At 49.3% G+C, this 19,540-nt stretch overlaps 1 protein-coding gene and 2 long non-coding RNA genes across 8 annotated transcripts; 1 reads left to right on the top strand and 2 right to left on the bottom strand.

The window, feature by feature from the left end:
- Positions 1 to 735: 735 nt before the first annotated feature.
- LOC136005023 (uncharacterized) lies at positions 736 to 6,242 on the bottom strand. 4 transcript variants are annotated; one of them, XR_010608664.1, is made up of 5 exons: positions 5,732 to 6,242; positions 4,503 to 4,633; positions 3,680 to 3,768; positions 3,419 to 3,522; positions 736 to 1,453 (listed from the first exon to the last, which is right to left on the bottom strand). It is a non-coding gene; the product is annotated as an uncharacterized LOC136005023 (long non-coding RNA). The 4 variants fall into 4 exon arrangements; XR_010608663.1 differs by having other exon boundaries at positions 4,503 to 4,643; XR_010608662.1 differs by lacking the exon at positions 4,503 to 4,633 and adding an exon at positions 2,675 to 2,737 and having other exon boundaries at positions 736 to 1,457; positions 5,732 to 6,239.
- Positions 5,597 to 12,257, top strand: LOC136005022 (uncharacterized). The gene is made up of 3 exons (XR_010608660.1): positions 5,597 to 5,963; positions 6,770 to 7,053; positions 11,017 to 12,257. It is a non-coding gene; the product is annotated as an uncharacterized LOC136005022 (long non-coding RNA).
- Positions 12,258 to 13,464: 1,207 nt separating this feature from the next.
- On the bottom strand, positions 13,465 to 19,092 carry LOC136004569 (proline-serine-threonine phosphatase-interacting protein 2-like). Of its 3 annotated transcripts, none has more exons than XR_010608537.1 (4): positions 14,732 to 14,759; positions 14,435 to 14,551; positions 14,204 to 14,258; positions 13,465 to 13,815 (listed from the first exon to the last, which is right to left on the bottom strand). XR_010608537.1 is itself a non-coding variant. In XM_065661150.1 (4 exons), exons 1-4 carry the CDS (start codon positions 18,994 to 18,996, stop codon positions 13,739 to 13,741), a joined length of 354 nt encoding a protein of 117 aa, XP_065517222.1. In that variant the 5' UTR covers positions 18,997 to 19,092; the 3' UTR covers positions 13,465 to 13,738. The 3 variants fall into 3 exon arrangements, 2 of the variants coding, with proteins under 2 accessions (XP_065517222.1, XP_065517221.1); XM_065661150.1 differs by lacking the exon at positions 14,732 to 14,759 and adding an exon at positions 18,892 to 19,092; XM_065661149.1 differs by lacking the exon at positions 14,732 to 14,759 and adding an exon at positions 18,892 to 19,092 and having other exon boundaries at positions 14,204 to 14,276.
- Between the last annotated feature and the right edge of the window lie 448 nt (positions 19,093 to 19,540).

Below are 19,540 nucleotides of genomic sequence, written 5' to 3' on the forward strand. Positions count from 1 at the left end.
CATGAGCATGAAAGACAGCTTTTCATCCCACATGTAGATATGCAGTTGTTATCACTTGCTGTTTCCAAACTTGCAGCAGACATGGGATAAAACCTCAAACTCTGCACTTACTGTCCATAGAATCACAGAATTGCAGAACAGTTAGGGTTGGAAAGGACCTTAAGATCATCTAGTTCCAACCCCCTTGCCATGGGCAGGGACACCTCGCACTAAACACTGCCACCCAAGACTGTGTCCAACCTGGCCTTGAAAGTTGCCAGGAATGGAGCATTAACAGCTTCCCTGGACAACCCATTCCAGTGCCTCACCACCTTCACAGTAGAGAACTTCTTCCTTATATCTAACCTAAACTCCCTCAGTTTAAGATTGAAGCAATTACCCCTTGTCCTATCACTACAGTCCCTAATGAAGAGTCCCCTCCCCAGCATCCTTGTAGGCCCCTTTCAGGCACTGGAATCTGATAGGAGGTCTCCACACAGCCTTCTCCTCTCCAGGCTGAACAGCTCCAACTTTCTCAGCCTGTCTTCATATGGGAGGTGCTCCAGCCCCCTTTTCATCCTCATGGCCCTCCTCTGGACTAGCCCTAACAGCTCCACATCCTGTTTATGTTGAGGACACAAGAACTCTATGCAATACTCCAAGTGAGGTCTCACGAGAACAGAGTACAGGAGCCGGATCACCTCCTTCAACCCTTGGTTACACATCGCAGACAGTTGCAAGACACAGGTCAGCAGCAGAGCATCATCATGGTCCTCTTGCCATCTGCTCTGGACTTCCCTAGCACCTGCTGGAAGTCCTGGTTAGACCATTTTGCTATGAGACAGTCTGCTTTAGACTGATACATCTGCTCAGAGGGGTTTGCATGCTACCACGTGAGATACATGGTGAAGGGCTGCTGGCACACTGGGTTCCCATGGAGATGTCTTCACCCAGCTTGCATTCCCAGTGTGTCAGCACCTTCTGCTGCAAACTCATTTAAAGTCCTTCAGAGTTTCAGAGTCTGCTAGGTGGTGTCGTGGCTGTAGGACACACTGGCCTTAAGTCACTGAGTACCCACAAGTGACCACGGCTGTTCAGGATAATGGCCACAACAAATGCGCAAGAAGGTTAATGGGGAAAAAAGTGAGTGCTTTGATTCTGTTACTTTGAAAAGGTAGTGGAAGGAAAAATAAAAACAAAAAGAGTGTAAACCTTGAAGTGGTGGGACATTAAACACAGAAGGCACGCCTACAGGCATACAGAGGGCTAGCTGCAACACGTCCTGCTTCACTGCCAGGGCAACAGAGAGAAGGCAGATCTGTGCCATCCCACACCCATGCAATGAGAACTGGACATCCAGAGGACCACACTGCCACAAGATAGTGTTTGGGGTCTTTTACCTCAAAAGCTTTTACGTGCTCTTTGCCGTTCTTCATGGATCTTCTCCAGTGTGGTAACGCTCTGCTGGTAACTCCTGCCTGTGAGAGAAATCACACTCTCATCTGATTAACATTGACTAAAAACATCCTTTGCTAGAAGGCAGTACATGAAGCGAGAATTGGCAGGGATGTCAGGGAGAAAGCAGCAGTAATGTGTGAGCTCAGCTATGGATGTGCACTGCAAGGAAATGCAGAGCTGTGCAGCAAGGTGATGGTTCATGCCACAGATAAACAGGAAATAGGCTATGAATCCATGGCATGGCTCTTGAGTGAGCTCCACCTCTGGCATGTGGAGCATGAGTTTCAGGGGAGCCAGCCCTGACCCAGGAGCTGGAGCTCACTCAAGAGCCATGCCATGGCTTCAAAACCCTTGCTCTAAGAAACTCTCCCATTAGCCTCCAAAACCTGCGTTTCCACACTCACCAGAGTCTTCTGGTGATGATTTCATCTGAGACAGACTGAGGAACAGCTGCCAAAACTGGGAGAGAGAAGAAAGCTACAGCAGAGCAAACGTGCATCACCAACTGTATTGAAGCCCAGCTAGAGAACATTGCCAGCCCTTCCATCTCACCCCCAAACCCAGAGCTGGGAAAAGAGTTATGGGGCAGGAGAGCTCCAAGAACATATACCCTTCCTGTCCCACGACCATCCAACTCTCTATACCGTCTCCTGCTGCTTCTCTGTAACCATGTTTGCGTTGTGAGGCACAACAGCTTGTTGTGTTCCGCCTCATCCTTATCCTTGCAGCACTGCTCATGAAGGTGCTTGGCCTAGGAGAGCCAACAACCAGGGCAGGACCATGTTAGCAAGCAATGAGTTGCTATTAAAGCTCATGTACGTAGCTCTGGAGGAAAACACAGCCTCCAAGTGAAGAGGTGGCCAAAGGCTGCCCGCAGAACAGGGGACAGCACACAAGGCCCCCAGTGCCCTACTGCTTGACCAAAACTGACCTCACAAGACAAGCTGCTCTTCATTTGGCATGAAAACCTCATAGCAATTGAGTTCTTGACATCTAAATCACTCTTATCCAACCGTGCAAGGCTGCTACCAGCAATGTCCCTGGTGTACTCTTCAGTATTTCAGAGCCCATTATGGAGACTTTAAAGTGACAGTCTTCCTCTGCTGCAGCTCTTGATGTAGTGTCTGCATGAACTGCAGCAGAGGAAGACCCTCATACGTAAGACGGAGCCAGCACTGTGCGCGTGTGTTAGCACTGTTAAACCATATAGCAAGAAAGAGCAGCTTGTCTGCTTTACTTTCACGGTCTTCTAGCACTGCAGATTCCTGGTTTTGTGAATCGCCTCCATTACCAGCTCTATCTGTGAAGACAACAAAGCCAGAGTCAACACATCACTGACCATCAAAGCTCCACAATGGACTATGTGACTTAGGAAAGGAAGAGGCACAGTACAAACTCAGATAGCCTTAAGGACCTATGTTCACCTAAAGCATCTTCACAGAACACACCTTTTATACTTCTAGCTAAGCCTCCACCTGTCTAAGCAAAGGAAGTCTACAAACGAAATCCACCAATATATAGCACTGTATCATCTCCATAGAAGCTAGGGAAATTGGGAAGCGAACTCCCTTCTGCTGTGTCCAAATTTGTAGCAGTTTGCTCTCATTTTCCAGACAAAGGAATCTGAAGCCAGAAGAGGTTAAAAGGCTTGCCAATTTTGGCAAAGCCTATGGACATCACGCAACACTATACATATGAGATACAGGTATACATGCTTTAAGAACATTGCTGGCTGAGGCTGGTGTCTCTGGAGCTGAGCCCCTGCGATAGGCATCCACAAAAGACACCCAAAGGAGAAGATGTGGCAGTTAGAAGAAGGAAGTCAGAGCTTCAGCAGCAGGGTTTCAACAAATAGGAAGGAGCTCAAGACTTCCCAGCAGCGGCAGGCACTGGGAGCATGCAGGGGGCTGGGGCATGATGGGAGACATGAGCCAGGAGCCAGGATTCATCGCCAAGGATGGTGATGGATCAACACTCTGACCTTCTTCCAATGCTATTTTTCTTTTCCCTGAATTCCTCCATTTTCATTGCTTCTTCCCAAAGGGCTTGTGCCAGCTAGATCTGACCTTGTCCCACACTGTACCTCTGCAAAGAAAAGAAAGTTTCATATATAGAGAGATATAAACAAATATACATACATATATATCTATATACATATACACATACACACATACATGAAAAGGCCCTGTTGTTCAAATCAACTGCTCTAGCTGACATCAAACTGACCCCATAGCACACCTACCTTTGCAGGATCATATAAATGCAGCATGACTTTTGAAGCAGCATCCAAGCAGCATTACCTATGTCAGCGTCAGTCCTGCTGGGGGCCACCTTTCAGTATAAGAAAACTGGTATGAAAAAGTTATTCAAGCAAGCACAGTCACATCTGCCCCTCACCCCAATGAATTCAGCCAGGTTTCAACACACAGCAACCTGAAGCAAAGAGTTGCCCCAGGTTAGCACACAGCAAGCTGGGGCACAGAAAAACTGATACTAAGACCTCAGGAAAATCCTGCTGAAAGTGAGTGGCCCTTCTGCAGAACAACACCCCAGCAAGCTCATCGAGGGATATAGGCCAAGTGTAGTTCACGATTCAAGCCCCAGAGCTGTTTCAAACCCACAGCTATGAATAGCCAGCTGCTTTGACAGCAGAGCCATGCTGGGGAGGTTCACCAAGGGTCAGGGCAGCAGACAAACGTGGCTGTGGCAGAGAGGGGACTCAGCAGAGGAGAACAGAGGGCCAGCCCTCGGTGTAGGGATGCTGCCCGCCATGTGTACATGAAAATGAAGGGACAATGTCAGGTGGCCAAAGCATCGTCTTGTACATGCTCTGATTAGAACTGTGGAGTCATTTAGGCTGGAAAAGACCTTTAAGATTATTGAGTCCAGCCGTTTACCCTACGCTGTCAAATCCACCACTAAACCGTGTCCCAGAGTGCCACATCTGCACATCTTCTAAACACCTCCAGGGATGGTGACTCCACCACTGCCCTGGGCAGCCTGTTCCAGTGCTTGACAACTCTCTTGGGGAAGAAATTGTTCCTAATACTCAGTCTAAACTTTACCTGCTGCAGCTTGAGGTCCTTTCCTCTTGTCCTATTACTTCGTTTTTCGGAAAGCAGACAGACCCCCACCTCACAACCTCCCTTCAGGTGATAGAATCACTGCAGTATAGTCACTAAATCCTGGCCAGGGCCTAGAAAAGTCTGAGAAATTCAAGTGTTAAACATGCATCGCAGGGCAGAGGAACCTCTGGCAGATCCCACAGTTATCGGCTTGATAGTACAGGAACGTGTATTTGCACAACTACCGCGCATCCACCCAAATCATGTACATGGACTTGGGAAACAGATCATACACTACCTCCGAAGAATGTGCCACAGCGAGGATTATTAAGCTTAAGAGATTCAGGTAGAAGAAGAGCTATGTACCCAGGGGTTCAGGATTCTGTCTTCAAACAGTAGTTTGCAAGATAAATTTGTCAGCGAACATGTAAAAGCACTTCCTTTGCAGGAGTACCATCCTCGTTGCTGCATCCAGTATCAGTGGTGTCAGCTTAAGAGGGAACGAGCACGGTGCTAACAAAGTCCGTGTTTCAGAAAAGATAAAACCTGCCCTGTGTGGGGAGAGTCTGCTCTGACTTCATCGGTGGCTCCAGCCATGCTCTGCCACCAGCTAAACTCATGGAACCACAGCCATGAAATAAAACCTGTTCTGGAATCAGAGCCATTGCTGACACTTAGAGCTGACCCTTGTTTTCCAGAACAGTGGTCAATTAATTCACCAGTTTATTCTCAAAGGGCTTTGACAGCCAGGTCTTCACTGCCGTTCCTCTCTGGGGTGCAGCGTGCAATATGGAGGAGATTAGGCAATTAAGAGAAACACTTCCAATTTGACCCGGCTCTGAGGCAAGATATTTCAGCTGAGATCATTTGACAAACTACCGAAATCCGGGCAGGGACACCTTCCACTAGACCAGGGTGCTCTAAGCCCTGTCCAGTCTGGGCTTGAACACTACCAGAGATGGAACATGTCTTCCAGCAGCAGACAAACAAACACGGCCACAAACACGGCCTGGAGCTGACAGCCTCTCTGCCGCTTTAAACCCACTCAGGAAGAGCCCCGACCATGAGACAAAGTGCTGATGAGCGCCCCGCGGCATGCAACAACCCTGCAGACCCCTCCCCGGCGCTCTAAGCTCGCCGGACCCACCACAACCGGGAGGCGGCGCAGCCAGCCCGGGCGAGGACCCCAGGAACCTCACCCGGAACCCATCCCCGCTGCCCCCCCGCACCTTGGGCCTGTTCTTGGCACGGGCCTTGCGGGGCGCCCTCACGGCCTCCAATATGCCCATGCTCTGCGTCACCACCGAGCCGCAGCCACGGGTACTGCGGCCGGAAGCAGGGAGAGATTGACACCGCCCCCAGCGGCTCCCTTCCAGTCAGCAGCGCGGTGGCTGCGTGAAGCACGGAAGGACTCAGCGCAGAACGCAGACCTGGGAGCGAGGAAATGGCCGCCCAGCCTGGGTGAGGCAGGTCTTCTGTCAGGAGGGGAGCGGGCTTGCAGTAGGCTCAGATGCGGGCTCCTATGTGGGAAGGCTGGGCTCCTTAGTAAGGGCGTGGGGGGAGGTCGGACTGCTCCATAGGATCCTGTGAGGAGGCCAGGCCCCTCGATAGGTGTTTGAGATGAGGATCGGCCCTCCTACAAGGGCCTGTGGGGAACAGAATCCTTTATGAAGTGCTGTGTGGAGGCCACGCTCCTCTATAGGAGCCTGGGAGGGAGCTCGCTGCCCCCACTGAGGACCGGATGGGAGGCCAACGTCATCTCTGGGAACCGGGGAAGAATCCAAACTTCTCTGTAAGGGAGTGGCCAGGCCCCCCCTATAAGGACTGGCAGGGAGGCAAGGCTCATCTATGGAAGCCTAGGAGGAGGCCAGGTTCCCCTCTACTGTTCTGTTGAGGGACTGAGCTGTCATATAATGCCCCTCGGGGGGTAGGGAGGGGCAGGCTGCTCCATAGGAGCCTGGGAGGAGGCCAAGCTCCCCTAAAGGGACTGGCAGGGAGGGAAAACTCTTCTATGGGAGCCTATTAGGATGCCAGCTTCCCCTATAGGGAACTGTGGAGGGGACAGTCTGTCCTGTAATGCCCCAGGGGCGGAAGGGGGTGGGGTGGGGTGGGATGCTTCTCCATAGGAGTCTGGGAGAAGGCCAGGTTTCTATATAAGGATTTGTGGGGAGGGCAAGCTGCTCCTGTAGGAAATGCAGGGTGAAAAACCAAGCTCCTACTACTGAGGATGGGGAATGTGAGGTCTCTTCTTTCTGCTTGTGCCGTAGCAGGACCTGGAAGTGCCACGCGAGTGGGGCAGCCTGTCCTGCAGTGCCTGAGGCATCTCCAGCCACAGTGGGGCTCCAGGCTCAGCCTGAGGGACCAGGTGTCACTGACCCTTCTGAGCACTGCCCAGGTGCTCAGCCGCTCAAGGGAGTCATCGCTCGAGCCGAGGCCAAGCCCCCCTGGAGCAGAAGTGATTTTAACCAGTCCCCACATGGATGGGACCCTGCGGAGCTCAGTGCCTTCTTGCAGAAGACATTGTAGTTGAGAACCTAATGATCTTAAACAGGTAATGTCCACTCTCGTAGGCCTTGTACATTGGGCTTTCTTATCGATATCATCTGTAATTTATAATACGTGTGGGAAAGGTAAATTGTGCATGGGTGAAAGCAGAGATGATCCTGACCAGGAGCCCATTGCACATTGTGGAGCTGGTGATCCCCTGAGCAGGCACAGGGCTGGTCTGCACTGCCCAAACCCTGTGGCTGCAGGATGAGCTTGGCCATCTCATGGTAACAGGGGGTTTAGGGGCAGCCCCTGCCTAATACTGACCCTTACACCAGCTGCCTGGCCCTGCCTCTATCTGGAAATGCAGCAAGAAGTTCTCACGTGAACTTCCTTCATGGATAATGCTGGTTTCTTGTGATGCTTTATATTTTTAGCTCAGAGGACCAAAAAGGAAGAGCTCTAACTCTGCCCGAAGGCAGCATGCCCAGCATCTGAAGGGACATAAGGTTTACATGCTATCTCTATCCCTCTTCTCATTTTGTCTTATTATAGAAGCTGTGGCCTCTCTTTCACTAGGGGGGAAAGCAGGAGCTGTGCAGCTGGTTATCAGGTTCTCTTCTTAGGCCGTTCACTTCTGTGTTTGTCTGGGAGGAGGAGAGACCCCTCTAGAGAGGCCTGTGAGGAAACTCAGCCTGAGTCTAGGGGCCCAGGGGGAGGCTAAAGTCTTGGTGTGTTCTGTCCCAGAGCTGTTGTGGTATTGAGCACGTAGGAAGTAAAGGCTGAGCAAGGATATGCTCTTGTAGGCTTCCTTACAGGAGAAGGAACCTGAACATCCTAGGGTACTTTGAAGGTGTACCATCCCAGACAAAAAAGTGAGTATGACATCTTTCAGAAGAAAGATAGCCACCACGCAAGTCTCAAACTTAATCTTAAAAGATGTATTTGAGAACTAAGACCTACAGCAGGGTCCTTCAGCAGAATATCTGTACACTTGGGCTTTCAGAAACAAAAATGGACAACCGATTCCTTGCAATGTGCACTTTGCACAGTCCATTGTGATGCAGCAGGAGAGATGTTTAAGCTCACTGTCATCTTCTCCAGACAAGGAAATACAGTAAAAGCCCCAGGGACTGTTTGGCTTACACATGCACTGAAGTCACACAGATTCAACTTGAAGCACATCATACATCAGCAACTCCCGTTCCTCCAAAGTTAGTCACGGGGCACCAGGTTTAAACAGCTGAACTGTGTGCTGGTCCCTTTATCCTCCATCCCTGTGTCATAAGGCATTGTGGAGCTACTTAAGCAATGCTGCACATGAGGATATATGAGAGAGACCAAAAATCTGGAAGCCCCTCACTGGGAGAGGTGGTTGAAGAGCTGAGCATCTTCTCCAAATTCTAAGCAACACTGCAGGTTGCAGGTTTGTGGCAGCACAGGCTGTCATTGGGTTGCTACACTGTGGGCTGCTACACCAGGCAAGATGCAGATCACCTTCCACTATTAGCACTTAAGCCTGGAGCACATCTACAGCTAAGCCAGACACGTAGCATATTGTTGGTGCTCCTCTAAGAGAGCTTCCCTGAAAGACATGGCCAAACTGAAACCTATATTACAAGCTTAATCACCATTAAAGAAGGACTTTAGAAACAGGGAGAAGCTTAATCTGAGATCTGAGTGGGATACGTCTGCCCTAACCATAAGCCAGTTTCCCAAAACATTGTGCAGCACTCCCCTCAGCACGTACGGCTTCTTGGTTATCTCCAGCCTCTTCCAGATGGTTGCACATTGGAAGAACTTGAAATTAAAAACTTCCTCTGACACAGAGGGCCCCTGCATCTGGGTCCATCGCTTAGATTCCTTTTCTTGCCCCGACTGTGAAGATGGGATATCTGTCCAAGCAGTTTGCTGATCAAAGGCAAAGATTTGTAATAGGCGCTTTCTGAATGTGCAAATAATTATCTGAGTCCTCAAACACTTTGCTGAAACGGAGCACTTCCGCTCTGTGTGGCTGCTCTGAGAAACGGTCTCTAGGTAAAAACTTAAGCTCAGGGTAGACACAACAGTGAAGCAGCTCTTTATTCATGTTTCTGCAAAAACAGGTGTCCTAGCAAGTAGGCACACACAGCAAAAGCAGAACTATGATTTCCTATCCCATCCACAAGTTCCCTCCCTTGATTCCCCATTGCTTGGGTACTCCAAGGCTTACAGCCTATTCAGTGCTTATAATCTATATGCTAACTGTCCCGCCTCTGTTTATACCTCCCCTTACTCGACTTTGTACGCCCCTTCCTCTTATTTATTAACCACATCATTATTAACCACATAATCCTTTTCCGGTACAATTCTCTAACTCTTTGGGAGACATGTGGTACCCCAACTTACTGTTTAACCAGCCTGCACCTGCTTAGTTTGTGCATAGAGAGTATTCTTTTTAACCTCGCAGTGAATCTTTCATCAAGAGGTGACACTGGCTTTAACCACAGAGTGTGTCTTTTTGAATTACTATATCTCAAACCCTTTCTTTCATTCCCTTAGTAACTTAGCCCCAGCCCCAGTATTGAAAACTCTCAATATTGCAAAGCCTTCATATTGATCTTAAAGCTCTAATATTGGAAAGCCTTAATATTGCAAAGCCCAATCTCCAGTTATGTGAAAACAACACTGTTTCTCTCACAATTCCCCCTTCCTCTTATTTATACCGGTTTTGGATTTCACACTTTCCATAAAGAAATGCCTCATATGTCGCTTCCAGTCTGGATAAAATAATTTCACAGTTTTGGTCTAAAGATAAGTCGTCCCAATCATCTTCACTTTTTTATTATTTTTGTTTTAATCTAAAGCATTTATCAGAGTAGGGTGGCGTTCCCATGAGCATTTGTTTTAACAGAGTTGTTTCAAGAAGTTGTACATGTCTTCCTATATATGGAATTAGGTAGCACCTTATAGCTATTAATACACATGCTGCTACAATTACAGAAGTAAAAACTGATACCACCATTCCTCTCCGTTTTCCAAACCAGGATTCTAACCATCCTGTTAAGGAAGTATCTGTTCTTGTATTTTCAGCCCATTCTTCTGCCAAGGTAGTGAGGCCTTGTAAGGCTTTGCTTATGGCTCCATTTGGTGTTGTATTATTTGGAATAAATGTGCAACACGTATTCCCTAGCATTATGCATACTCCTCCTTTTTCAGCTAATATATCTAAAACTATTCTATTTTCACTGTATATTTGACCCATTCTACCCAGGCATTTGTATTTCTATATCCAGTTTCTCTTTCAAACATCTACTTCAAATGTTTAATTGCAATTACATTTACTACTTTAGGATTATGAGGTGGAGTCCATGTCCACACCGATGGAGGAATGGTAGTGTCCCCAGGCTGGCCACATTCATTCCTCTTTGGCTCCCAAGCCACTCTTCTAAATCTAGCAATTGAATCTCGTCTTGTCACATCTGCCCCCACGCCATGAACTTGGCTTATTTACCCTCCAGCACTTGCAATAGTAAGTGCTACGGGACCACACTCTAACCCACCACAGTCAGATTCTATGTGACCTTTAAACATCTTAATTTTACTTTTTAGAGATTTTCCCTAAGCACTGGTTGAGATCCACCCGTGCAAGCCAGTTGTAAACCAAACATCACTCCACCCAGGACAAGGTGATTCCCAGTATGGTTGGAGACAATACTCTGGGTATAAATATTTACCGCAACTTACTGTTTAACCAACCTGCACTGGTTTAGTTTCATAGGTTGTACGTAGATAGTATTCTTTTTAACCACAGAGTGTGTCTTTCATCTAGAAATGACACTGTCTTGAACCACAGAGCGTGTCATTTTGAGTAAGTATATCTCAAACCCTTTCTTTCGTTGCCTTAGGAACTTAATCCCATACCTAGTATTGAAAACTCTCATTCTTGAAATGCCTTACTATTGATCTTAAAGCTCTAAAATTGGAAAGTATTAATATTGTAAAGCCCCATCCCCAATTATGCAACACAACACTGTTTCTCTCACAGCTGGGAGAAACTGGAAGCACCACCAAACTGGCCAGACCCACAGTGTCTTCTGCCTGGAGAACCTACAAACAGGATCAAGAGCATCTAGAGATGTAGCCGTCAACTCTGGCATAACCAGGCTCACCTGAAAGAGAAAACACAAAAAAATTAGGTCTGCTTATGAGAAGTGCTCATTACAAGTCTCTACACAGGACAGAAACACTGGCCACCTGTGTTAAAGGGATGGGAGGCAATGGTGGGTGAGGCTGAAAGAGATGTCTTGATTCTATGATTCTATGATTTGCCTAACAACCAAAGCATTTTACCAAGTTCCATCAAACTGCAGAGACTGGTGGGATCCCAAGCTTGGACATCCTTAAGCTCCAGAAATGCCTACATACAGGGCTTTGACCAGAACTTCTCCTTAGTGAAACCTTGTCTCCAAAGTCAGAGTCCAGCTTCCCAGCATCTTTCAGGGGGGACCGGGCATCGCTGTCAGCTAAACCATTCCCTTTAGAGAGGGAAAGCTCATGATCTGATGGGGAAGAGCAAAAACAGAGCTCTTCTGTGGAACCAGAAGCCCCATAAAGCAAGTAATTCTGGCACACTGGTCGGGGTGGGTAGAGAAGCCCTCCTGCACAGTAGAAAAGACAGAGCCGAAGATCTGCATGGCTCTGTGCTCCCCAACTGCGCTGCCAGATCTGGTGGGAAGGCCAGAGGTTAGGCCAGCCTGGGCTTTACGGAGACCTGATACCAAGGCATGTCATGGGGGACTGACATGAAGCCAGAGGGCACTGCGGAAATAGTTGATCCACTCACACTCCTGGGTCTCAACTGAATCAACACAGACAAAAGAGCCCTAACTTCTGTGAGAAGAGAGCAAATCTCCTCTATTCTGATCTCTTCTCATCCCACTACAAAGATTCCTGTCCACAGCAAGGAGCAGGGGATGTTGTTCTTCTGCAGGAAAGAGGGTAACCATGAGTCATAGAATCATAGAACCGATTAGGTTTGAAAACAACTCGTCCAGAGAAGAAGTCATCCCTTTACACACCTGGGTACTTCAAAGATGATCGTTAAGTTCAGGAGGGTCAGCAGGACCAACGTGGAAGGGGTCACTCAGCACACCACTGCCTCTGAGGAGACTGCTTTCCTGAGGGCACTCCATGTTCCGTAGGTACCCCGTGGTCCTGCAATCTCAGCTGACTTCTCTCCCACAACTATGGTGCAATAAAAAAGCTTTGGGGATCTATGAAAGCAAAGTGTCTTGACTCGTTTGTGTTCCCTCTCTTTCTTGTCCATCCCTTTTCCAAGCAGTTTTAAGCCCAAGTCTTTTGAAACGTGCTGTCTGGTACAGCTCAGTTTCATGAGCCTGAAAGACAGCTTTTCCTCCCACATGTTCATATGCACTTGTTACCACTTGCAGTTGGCAAGCTTGCAGCAGACATGGGCTAAAACCTCAAACATCGCACTTCCTGTCCATAGTATCACAGAATCATAGAATAGTTAAGGTTGGAAAGGACCTTAAGTTCATCTAGTTCCAACCCCCTGCCATGGGCAGGGACACCTCGCAATAAACCATGCCACCCTAGACTGTGTCCAGCCTGGCTTGGAACACTGCCAGGGATGGAGCATTCACAACTTCCTTGGGCAACCCATTCCAGGCCTCACCACCTTCACAGTAAAGAACTTCTTCCTTATATTTAACCTGAACTTCCCCTGTTTATGTTTGAAGTCATTACCCCTTGTCCTATCACTACAGTCCCTAATGAAGAGTTCCTCCCCAGCATCCTTGTGGGCCCCTTTCAGGCACTGGAATCTGGTAGGAGGTCTCCACACAGCATTCTCCTCTCCAGGATAAACAGCCACAACTCTCTCAGCCTGCCTTTATATGCGAGGTGCTCCAGCCCCCTTGTCATCCTCATGGCCCTCCTCTGGACTTGCCCTAACAGCTCCATGTCCTTTTTATGTTGAGGACACCAGAACTGTACACAATACTCCAAGTGAGGTCTCACGAGAACAGAGTACAGGAGCCAGATCACCTCCTTCAACCCTTGGTTACACATCGCAGACAGCTGCAAGACACAGGTCAGCAGCAGAGCAGCATCATGGTCCTCTTGCCATCTGCTCTGGACTTCCCTAGCACTTGCTGGAAGTCCTGGCTAGACCATTTTGCTATGAGACAGTCTGCTTTAGACTGATATATCTGCTCAGAGGGGTTCCCATGCTACCACGTGAGATACATGGTGAAGGGCTGCTGGCACACTGGGTTCCCATGGAGATGTCTTCACCCAGCTTGCATTCCCAGTGTGTCAACACCTTCTGCTGCAAACTCATTTAAAGTCCTTCAGAGTTTCAGAGTCTGCTAGGTGGTGTCATGGCTGTAGGACACACTGGCCTTAAGTCACTGAGTACCTGCAAGTGACGACGGCTGTTCAGGATAATGGCCACAACAAACGTGCAAACAGGTTAATGGTCAAAAAGGTCACTGCTTTGATTCTGTTACTTTGAAAAGGTAGTGGAAGGAAAAATAAATACAGAAGAGTGAAAACCATGAAATGGTGGGACCTTAAACGCAGAAGGCAAGACGAAGACACACACAGGGCTAGCTGCAACACGTCCTGCAGCTTCACTGCCAGGGCAACAGAGAGAAGGCAGATCTGTGCCATCCCGGACCCCTGCAGTGAGGAGTGGACATCCAGAGGACCACACTGCAACGTGAAGGTGTTTGGGGAATTTTACCTCACAACCTTTGACGTGCTCTTTGCCATTCTTCCCGGATCTTCTCCGGTGTGGTAACGCTCTGCTGGTAACTCCTGCCTGTGAGAGAAATCACACTCTCATCTGATTAACATTGATTAAAAAGACCCTTTGCTAGAAGGCAGTACACGAAATGCAAATTGGCAGGGACATCAGGGAGAAAGCAGCAGTAATGTGTGAGCTCAGCTATGGATGTGCACTGCAAGGAAATGCAGAGCTGTGCAGCAAGGTGGAGGGTCATGCACCAGAGAAACGGCAAGAAACTGGAAATAGGCTATGAAGCCATGGCATGGCTCTTGAGTGAGCTCCGCCTCCGGTATGTTGAGCATGAGTTTCTGAGGAGGCTGACCTGACCCAGGAGCTGGAGCTCACTCAAGGGCCATGTCACGGCTTCACACCTCCTGCCCCAGGAAACACTCCCCTCCAAAGCCTGCATTTCCACACTCACCAGAGTCTTCTGGTGATGATTTCATCTGAGCCAGACTGAGGAACAGCTGCCAAAACTGGGAGAGAGAAGAAAGCTACAGCAGAGCAAACGTGCATCACCAACGGTATTGAAGCCCAGCTAGAGAACATTGCCAGCCCTTCCATCTCACCCCCAAAACCCAGAGCTGGGAGAAGAGTTATGGGGCAGGAGAGCTCCAAGAACATACACCCTTCCTGTCCCACGGCCACCCACCTCTCTATACCGTCTCCTGCTGCTTCTCTGTAACCATGTTTGTGTTGGGGGGCACAACAGCTTGTTGTGTTCCGCCTCATCCTTATCCTTGCAGCACTGCTCATGAAGGTGCTTGGCCTAGGAGAGCCAACAAACAGGGCAGGACCGTGTTAGCAAGCAATGAGTTGCTATTAAAGCTCATGTACGTAGCTCTGGAGGAAAACACAGCCTCCAAGTGAAGAGGTGGCCAAAGGCTGCCCGCAGAACAGGGGACAGCACACAAGGCCCCCAGTGCCCTACTGCTTGACCAAAACTGACCTCACAAGACAAGCTGCTCTTCATTTGGCATGAAAACCTCATAGCAATCAAGTTCTTGACATCTAGTATCATAGAATCATAGAATCATAGAATGGTTAGGGTTGTTAAGGACCTCAAGATCATCCCGTTCCAAACCCCCTGCCATGGATAGGGACACCTCTCACTAAACCATCCAACACAAGGCTACATCCAACCTGGCCTTGAACACCGCCAGGGATGGAGCACTCACAACCTCCCTGGGCAACCAATTCCAGTGTCTCACCACCCTAATAGGAAAGAATTTCCTCCTTATATCCAATCTAAACTTCCCCTGTTTAAGTTTTAACCTGTTACTCCTTGTCCTGTCACTACAGTCCCTGACAAAGAGTCCCTCCCCAGCATCCCTATAGGCCCCCTTGAGGTACTGGAAGGCTGCTATGAGGTCTCCACGCAGCCTTCTCTTCTCCAGGCTGAACAGCCCCAACTTCCTCAGCCTGTCTTCATACGGGAGGTGCTCCAGTACACTGATCATCCTCGTGGCCCTCCTCTGGACTTATCCCAGCAGTTCCATATCCCTTTTATGTTGAGGACACCAGGACTGCACACAAAACTCCAGGTGAGGTCTCATAAGAGCAGAGTATAGGGGCAGGATCACCTCCTTCGACCTGCTGGTCACACTCCTTTTGATGCAGCCCAGGATACGGTTGGCTTTCTGGGCTGCGAGCGCACACTGCCGGCTCATGTTCATTTTCTCATCGACCAGCACCCCCAAGTCCTTCTCTGCAGGGCCGCTCTGAATCTCTTCCTTGCCCAGTCTGTAGCCGTGCCTGGGATTGCTCTGACCCAGGTGTAGGACCCTGCACTTGTCGTGGTTGAACTTCATAAGGTTGGCATCAGCCCACCTCACAAGCGTGTCAAGGTCCCTCTGGATGGCATCCCTTCCCTCCAGCGTATCAACCGGACCACACAGCTTGGTGTCATCGCCAAACTTGCTGAGGGCACACTCAATCCCACTGTCTATGTCAGCGACAAAGATGTTAAACAAGACCGGTCCCAACACCGATCCCTGAGGGACACCACTCGTTACCGGTCTCCAGCCGGACATCGAGCCATTGACCACAACTCTTTGTGTGCGGTCAGAGGTGAGACTGACTGGTCTGTAATTCCCCGGGTCTTCCATTTTCCCCTTCTTGAAAATGGGGGTTATATTTCCCTTTTTCCAGTCATCGGGAACTTCACCTGACTGCCATGATTTTTCAAATATGATGGCCAGTGGCTTAGCAACTTCATTCACCAGCTCCTTCAGGACCCACGGATGGATTCCATCAGGTCCCACGGACTTGTGTGCGTTCAGATTTTGAAGATGGTCTCGAACCAAATCCTCTCCTACAGTGGGCCCAAGGTCTTCATTCTCACAGCCCCTGCATCTACTTTCAAAGAACTGGGTGGTGCAGTCAGAGCCTTTGCCAGTGAAGACCGAGGCGAAGAAGTCATTCAGAACCTCAGCCTTCTCCAAATCCTGTGTAGCCAGTTCTCCCAAAAGCTTCCTCAGGGGGCCTATTTTGTCCCTAGTCTGTTTTTTGTTTGCTACGTACCTGTAGAATCCCTTCCTATTATCCTTAACATCCCTGGCTATGTTTAATTCTAACTGGGCCTTAGCCTTCCTAACCTGGTCCCTAGCTTCCCAGACAACATCCCTGTACTCTACCCAGGCCACCTGTCCTTGCTTCCATTTTATATAAGCCTCTTTTCCTTTGAATTTTTTTCAGCAGCTCCTTATCCATCCAAGGAGGTCTCCTGGCCCTCCTGCTGCACTTCCTTCTAGTTGGGATGCAGCACTCCTGAGCTTGCAGCAGGTGATCCTTGAATATAAACCAACAGTCTTGGGCCCCCCTGCCCTCCAGGGCTATATCCCATGGAACCTTACTAAGCAGGCTCCTGAAGAGGCCAAAGTCTGCTCTTTTAAAGTCCAGGGCAGTGAGCTTGCTACACGCTCTTCTCACTGTCCTGGGGATCTCAAATTCGACCATCTCATGATCGCTGCATCCAAGGCTGCCCTGGAGGACCACATTCTCAGCAAGCCCTTCCCTGCTGGTGAGCACAAGGTCAAGCATGCCACCTCTCCTTGTCGGCTCCTCTATTACTTGCAGAAGGAAGTTGTCTTCCACACAATCGAGGAACCTCCTGGATTGCTTGTGTCGTGCAGTGCCATCGTTCCAACAGATGTCAGGGTGGTTGAAATCCCCCATGAGAACAAGGGCCTGCGAGCGTAAGGCTTTTCCTATCTGTCTGTAGAGTGCTTCATCCACAGGTTCTCCTTGATCAGGCGGCCTGTAACAGATCCCCACAGTAATGTCTCCCACTGCTGTTTTCCCTTTAACCCTGACCTACAAACTCTCTGTAAACTGCCCACCTGTCCCCAGACAGAGTTCCATACTCTCCAGCCTATCCCTAACATAAAGGGCAACTCCCCCTCCCCTCTTGCCGGGCCTGTCCTTTCTAAAGAGCCTGTAACCTTCCATTCCAACACTCCAGTCATAGGAGCCATCCCACCATGTTTCTGTGATGCCTATTATATCATACCCCCGTAGATGTGCACACATCTCTAATTCCTCTTGTTTGTTCCCCATGCTACGGGCGTTTGTATAGAGGCATCTGAGACGAGCTCCAATTGAAGCTGGCTTGTTGGCTGGAGCAGCTGGAATATCTCTACATTGTTCCGAGCATTTATTATAGGTGCTGGCAACTGACTGGGTGTTGGGATGGAATGATGCCCCCCTCCCCCAACACATCTAGTTTAAAGCCTCCTTGACCAGTCTGGCTAGCCTCCTACCAAAACTGCTCTTCCCCTTCTTTACCAGAGCAGCTCCACCAGCCCCCAGTAGATCTGGCCTACTAACTTCAGTCTTATGTTCAAGACACCCAAACCCCTGACTATGACACCACCCTTTTAACCATCTATTGACCTGGCCAATCCTCCTAGCTTTTTCTTGGTCCTCCCCTGTGTCCTGGAGAATTGACGAAATGACTATCTGAGCACCGGAGCCCCTAACCACCTCTCCTAGGGCTCTGTAGTCTTTCTTTATGGTCCCCAGTCTACTACTACCTATATCCCTAGCACCCACATGGATCACCAGGAGCGGGTAATAGTCCGTGGAACTTACCAGAGCAGGTAGCCTCTCTGTAACATCCCTGATCCATGCCCATGGTAGGCAGCACACCTCCCTCGAGACGGGGTCAGGCCGACAGACGAGTGCTTCCGTCCCTTTCAAAGTAGAGTCCCCTATTACTAAGACCCGCTGCTTTTTCTTTGTGGCGCCAGTAGAGATCTTAACCCATGCATAATCCGGCTGTTTGTGGTGCAAGTTTGTTTCCTTATTAGTCTCCTGCAGGACAGCAAAGTGGTTCTGCGTGGGGACAACAGATTTAGGAGGAAGCTCCTTGCTTTTAATTGTCTTTTTCCTCCTTCTTTTCTTATTTTTCTTTGTCACCAATTCCCAATTTTCTGGGTTGGTGGCCTCCTTCTTTTCTTCATGAGTTGGAGGGGAAGCTTGAGGCCCCCGCACAGTATGGGGCTGGAGCAAGCAGCCCCGCTTCCTCTCAGCTACCCTGACATCTTGAAGCCCGCTAATAGCATTCCGCAGCTCAGCCCCTGCTGCAGGAGAGCCTCCATCAGGGAGCACCGAGCACAGCCCTGCCCGTCGTTCTCCTTTCCCTCAAAAGACCAGCGCAGGCACCCTCTACACTCCGAGCTCTGCGCTGCAGCCTCCCCTCTCATCGGCTCTGTCTGGGTGCCTAAGGTGGCCACCACCAGGGCAGCCAGAGCAGAGCTCCCAGCGCAGGCCCGACCCATACGACGGGTGCTCACCATCCCGCTCGCCTGCCCGTGCGAACTGCCGCGCAAACTGCCTCGTCCCGCTCTGTTTGCCGCGCTCCTCTAAATCACTCTTATCCAACCGTGCAAGGCTGCTACCAGCAATGTCCCTGGTGTACTCTTCAGTTTTCCAGAGCCCACTATGCAGACTTTAATGTGACGGTCTTCCTCTGCTACAGCTCTTGATGTAGTGTCTGCTTGAGCTGCAGCAAAGGAAAAGCCTCATATTTAAGACGGAGCCAGCACTCTGTGTGTGTGTTAGCAGTGTTAAACCATATAGCAAGAAAGAGCAGCATGTTTGCTTTACCTCTATGGTCTTCTTGTACTTCAGATTCCTAGTTTTGTGAATCGCCTCCATTATCAGCTCTAGCTGTGAAGACAACAGAGCCAGACTCAACACATCACTGACCATCGAAGCTCTAGGATGTACTGTGTGGCTTAGGAAAGGAAGAGGCACAGGCTAAATTAAGATAGCCCTAAGGACCTATGTCCACCTAAAGCATCTTCACAAAACCCACCTTTTATACTTCTAGGTAAGCCTCCACCTGTCTAAGCAAAGGAACTCTACAAACGAAATCCACCAATATATAGCACTGTATCATCTCCATAGAAACTAGGAAAATTGGGAAGCCAACTCACTTCTGCTGTGTCCGAAGTTGCTGCAGTTTTCTGTCATTTTCCAGATAAAGGAAACTGAAGCCAGAAGAGGTTAAAAGGCTTGCCGATTTTAGCAAACCCTATGGACATCACGCAACACTACATATGAGATACATGTATACATGCTTTAAGAACACTGCTGGCTGAGGCTGGTGTCTCTGGAGCTGAGCCCCAGCAATAGACATCCAGTACCTGAAAGGGGGCCTATAGGGATGCTGGGGAGGGACTCTTTGTCAGGGATTGTAGTGACAGGACAAGGGGTAACGGGTTAAAACTTAAAAAGGGGAAGTTTAGGTTGG

This window comes from Lathamus discolor, chromosome Z, assembly GCF_037157495.1.
Source record: "Lathamus discolor isolate bLatDis1 chromosome Z, bLatDis1.hap1, whole genome shotgun sequence".
In the NCBI taxonomy this organism is placed as follows: domain Eukaryota; kingdom Metazoa; phylum Chordata; class Aves; order Psittaciformes; family Psittacidae; genus Lathamus; species Lathamus discolor.

Bases quoted from the DNA above. Each gene is read 5' to 3' on its own strand.
- LOC136004569 (XM_065661149.1), bottom strand. From the start codon at position 18,996: ATGGTCAGTGATGTGTTGAGTCTGGCTCTGTTGTCTTCACAGCTAGAG. The intron at 14,277-14,434 runs GTGGGTGGCCGT...GCTCTGCTGTAG, and splicing joins GCAGGAGACGGTATAGAGAG to CTTTCTTCTCTCTCCCAGTT. The intron at 13,816-14,203 runs GTGAGTGTGGAA...TTTCTCTCACAG, and splicing joins ATCATCACCAGAAGACTCTG to GCAGGAGTTACCAGCAGAGC.